The sequence below is a fragment of the Haliotis cracherodii genome, unplaced genomic scaffold, assembly GCF_022045235.1.
Source record: "Haliotis cracherodii isolate W230 unplaced genomic scaffold, xgHalCrac1.p SCAF_19, whole genome shotgun sequence".
Lineage (NCBI taxonomy): Eukaryota > Metazoa > Mollusca > Gastropoda > Lepetellida > Haliotidae > Haliotis > Haliotis cracherodii.
This window is the reverse complement of record NW_027266274.1, coordinates 7,891,604-7,896,289: the sequence shown is the minus strand read 5'-3', so window position 1 is coordinate 7,896,289 and position 4,686 is coordinate 7,891,604. Positions and strand designations below refer to the sequence as shown.

At 37.6% G+C, this 4,686-nt stretch overlaps 1 protein-coding gene across 1 annotated transcript; it reads right to left on the bottom strand.

Moving 5' to 3' along the window:
* Nucleotides 1-1,792: 1,792 nt before the first annotated feature.
* On the bottom strand, nucleotides 1,793-4,118 carry LOC139467067 (BTB/POZ domain-containing protein KCTD15-like). Its single transcript, XM_071248785.1, has 2 exons — nucleotides 3,979-4,118; nucleotides 1,793-2,642 (listed from the first exon to the last, which is right to left on the bottom strand). Exon 2 carries the CDS (start codon nucleotides 2,552-2,554, stop codon nucleotides 1,805-1,807), a length of 750 nt encoding a protein of 249 aa, XP_071104886.1. The 5' UTR covers nucleotides 2,555-2,642; nucleotides 3,979-4,118; the 3' UTR covers nucleotides 1,793-1,804.
* Nucleotides 4,119-4,686: the final 568 nt, after the last annotated feature.

Below are 4,686 nucleotides of genomic sequence, written 5' to 3'. Positions count from 1 at the left end.
GTCTCATTTTTAGAACTAAAGCAGTAAATATGTGAGACTTTTGTTTGTGTAGTTGATAGGCTGTATTTGTTTTCCACAATAGAATATATTGTAATATATTCAACAACAAAAGTTACTGTGAATTTTTGACTCGGTGCAAGACACTGACTTGTCTAAAACTGTTAAATTTTGGCAAAATGGCAACTAAAATCAAATCAAGTTGTTCTGTGTATTTAGACATGGGATCATCAAACACAACAATGTTGTCGCTTGGGTTCGAATCCAATTCGATTTGTTTTGCAATGGACTTGAGCACAGAAACACATCTTGTATGATGCTTGAACACATGATTATGTGTTTCATTGTGTGTCAGTATACTTTAAAAATTTGTTTTGTTTACTCGTCAAGTACTTGTATTAATCTGGCTCTCAATTACGCTGTTCTTTTCTCAATGTATACTGTTAACTTCCAACTCTGGAGCTCGAAACTTGACATGTGGCCAGGAAAGAAGTCTTACATCATGACTTCATATTGAGTACTTCCTTATGTAGTAAATGCATAACATACTAAAGTTCAAGGTCAGTAGAACTAATAGATGTAAAGTTCAAGGTCAGTAGAACTAATAGATGTAAAGTTCAAGGTCAGTAGAACTAATAGATGTAAAGTTCAAGGTCAGTAGCACTAATAGATGCAAAATTCCAGGTCAGCAGCACTGATAGATGTAAAGTTCAAGGTCAGCAGCACTAATAGATGTAAAGTTCAAGGTCAGTAAAACTCAAGGATATAAAGTTCAAGGTCAGCAGCACTGATAGATGTGAACTATCATGACAACTGTCTTGCCAAAAGAAATCTGACAGAACTGGATGAATTTAGCAGTTAGCTGTTAAAGCTCTATTAGAGCATATAATCAATGTTTAAAAGAAAACAAATTTAAAAGTAAAATCTAAAAAAACAAATATCCGAAAGGTTGTGTTTGACAATTGCAAAGTAACTGACTTTGCCCCTCTTTTTGATGAGGCAATAATAATGTACACCTGCCTCACACACTTTAATTGTCCACAAGAACAAGGATTACACTCATGGACAGTTAATGTAACATAAATGCAGTCCATTAGGAAAAACGCATAAAAGAAAAATTAAATGCCTCCTGCCTGAGAATATCAAAAATATAGATGAAAATCAAAAATTAATTCATAACAGCATAAACCAAATAATTCGCCATGTAAAAGTATCCATGTTTAAAGTAATGCTCATAGCAAATATTGCTTTGGTCACACCTGGTCAGTATAAACGATGTCATCAGCTCTCTGAAGCCTACTGGTAAAAGCATTGAAGATTCAGGGGAGGTAATTACATAATGGTAAATTATCTCCCTTTATTCACTGCTAATCCAGTAGTGTACATAGGACGTTTGTCTAGTGTTCAAGACATGCATGGCCTTGTGGTACACAAACACTTTATGCTGTGAGTGGTTGACTCAGCACTATCACTAATCAACTAGTGACTAGGCAAGATCATCTCAACCCCTTCTGAATGAAGTACAGGAATAACCATGTTTAACCTATGTTTGCCCTGTGTATTAAATGCTCGAACAACACCCTGTATCAACATGCATGGCCCCAACACTTGATATTGATCAATATTTAGCACATAAACAGGTCAAAACATCCAGGTATCAACTTTCCTCCATTGTGAGACTCTTCAACCAGACCACAAACAGGTCGTGGGTCTCTCATCAATATATCAACTCGATTTCAAAACAAACGAAAAATTCATAAAACTTTATTGTCAAAAGTCTTAAAAACAAGTGCACTTAAGGTGTTGGCTAGTTTTCCAGATCTTCTTCAATCATGTCCCCATTACTGACCGCTGGGGTCAACATCCTCTGTGACACATCTATCCTCCATCGGTCTCGGTAACTATGTTCATGATGAAGCTTGCCTTGTACGGAGCTGGAAATCCCCGAGGACGAGGACAGATCTGAGTTAATCAACACCCAGCCTCGATTTTTTAACACTTCACAGAACCGTAACCTCACACTAGATGAATTAAGTTCAACTTCGATAAATTCATTTCCGTTTTTTTCTCGCAGCTTTTCTTTGGCCTCGTCACCAATCAGCTGTTCTGGGAGGGTGAGAATAACGTCCTTTCGTCCAGACAGCACTGTCTTAATGCGAGAATTGTTTGTTGGCATTGTCGCAGACAGTCCAGTCCTCATTTCAATTATTTCTAAATAATGGGACTCCAGTTTATCAGAGTTGTCTTCAAGAGCATGGTTTATTGCGTCAATCAACGGACTTATTTGATAAAAGTCAGCCTCAACCAGAAGCAGGTCATAATCGGAAAATTGAGTCGGTAATGCTAATCGTGTAGATCGTAAAAAGTTTAATATATGTCGAAATATCTGCCCATCTCTGTCAATAAACAAATGTCCATGCTGGTCTTTAGTCATTGGAAACTTTCCACTGATCATGGCTCCGAGCATGGAGTCGGGGTATTTACTGAGCGTTGATTTGGTCGTGGTGTAGAGAACGCCCCCAACGTTCAAGGTTATCACAGAATCACACATCATCATCGTCAAATTATCACAATATGTTCACTTGGAAATCTCCCACTGTTGTGTCAGGGAACAGAGCTGGTGACATCGTGGTCCTATGTACCACCTGCAACAAACAGATATGAGCAGTTTCAATGGTATTATATTTTTGGGTGAAAAATCATGGTTCATCGTGTTCATAGGTGGTGAAAAAAGAAACAGAAAAAAGTAACTCAATCTTGTTGTCTCATTTAACCATCGTCTTGCACTTTAACCAGTTTATCTCTTTGGGTTTAGGTGCATGGTTGAATAAAAGAAATGCTTTGCAGATTTCAACTTTGTTTCCACTTTTCATGTTTTTGTTAACTCATTTTTAAAAATGTCTAGGTTTTGCTACATGTGGGAGCAGAGTTTGTGGATATCAGGTTGCCACCAACACTGGTTTGCTGATCAAAACAGATACCGAGGCGCAGCAGAATCTGGAAGCAATGGGACACAACTGACATTGCAGAATGTTGATTGGTAGGATCACTGCAGTTCACTCCCAGATAAGTGAACCTCAACTAGTGTCCGTTACAAGTATCAGTGAATCAGTACTACGCCAATGTTTGCGGCACATCAACGCTGCAGACTTCGAAATGAATATAGTCTCTGATCCTTGTGTAACCTTTTCCATGATACATGTTGCCATTTAATCAAAGGTTTAAATACTTCAATCCTCATCACAAAAAATTCTGAATTATTTACAGCAATTTTAATGTCATCACACCTGCAGATGTTTGGTATTCCCTTGCTCAGAATGTTGACCATTATCTAGAAAAACATATTACTTACTACTGGAACAATGATATAAACAAAGTCTGTCCCAAAATAGAGCAGGCTGATGAACATGTTTTAATATCAATGGATCTGATATCATTCATTTATCTTTATATTAAACGCATCGAAAAAGATATGTGTACATATCATGATGAAGGCTAAATCTAAAAGAAATCTTGTCATAAACGATTCACACATTTGTCTTCGGTCGGCATGAGCTAAATATTTCATTTTGACCATGTTGTTTGTAACTCGATTTGGACACTGGACTCAAGTGTTTTTGTAACATATTCTGACTCAGTGGGAACCTATGACATCGTGTTACATTCCTACTTGAAACGGCGTATGCTTGCAATACAAAGTAAGACTAATAACCCACTTAAATTGGAAGTTTTATTGATCAGATGATCAAACAAAAATAGCATTTCCTGCATCATTATTCCATTTCCAACCAACACTTAAGAAAGATAAACACATTATGCCCGCTTCCATGGATTTGAACGTGGATAGGCGAAGGCGTGCCTTTGTATTGATATTGGCGAACCTCTCCCTACCGCCAGCTGATGATCTCCGTGACAAATGACCCTGAACATCAGTCACATCGACCCTTCGTTTTTATTTATAATTGTTTACACGAGACTCACCGCCTCAATAAACTTGCTCCTAGAAGTTGGCACGGCCACACCCAAGTAAACATTTTCTACACATATTCACCAAGTATGTGCAGCATACACAACTCGACCATTCATTCCTTGACTGACATTTTGATTTTTCTCAACGTGTTGCCAAATTACGGAAGTAGATGGCGATACACTCGTACTCCATACAGCGGCTGTTTACATGGCCGTGATAGGAGCTTTCGCCACAACCAATTCTTGCAGTTCAGAAAAATACCAGCGGACCGTTCCACAAAGCGATCTTAGCGCTACGACTATCTTAGCCTAAGTTAAAGTATGGGAGTTAAGATCGTCTTAGTACTGCGATCGCTTTGTGGAACGGAGCCCTGGCTATCAGTTTTGATTTTTCATTTCTATCTAGAGCGGATGTGGCAGTACTCGGACACTTAACGTTCTTAACGGCATGCATGTTAAAAATTTAAAAAAAGGTCTAAATAAAACCATATATTGTAGAATACCACTAATGTCTCTAACAAATATTTTTTTGTTTCATAAACAGTTATAATTATAGGAAAAGAACACTTATAACAATTTTATTCTTGAGTATACAAACAGGTTTTCTTTGTGTTTTCTTTTCTGTCATTCACAAGTTATTTCGGCTTAATCAAGTACAGGAGAATGCTTAAAATGAGTGAAAAAGTTTTGCGGGAACCTAACCACACTGGAAAATGTGTT

Bases quoted from the DNA above. Each gene is read 5' to 3' on its own strand.
- LOC139467067 (XM_071248785.1), bottom strand. From the start codon at position 2,554: ATGATGATGTGTGATTCTGTGATAACCTTGAACGTTGGGGGCGTTCTC.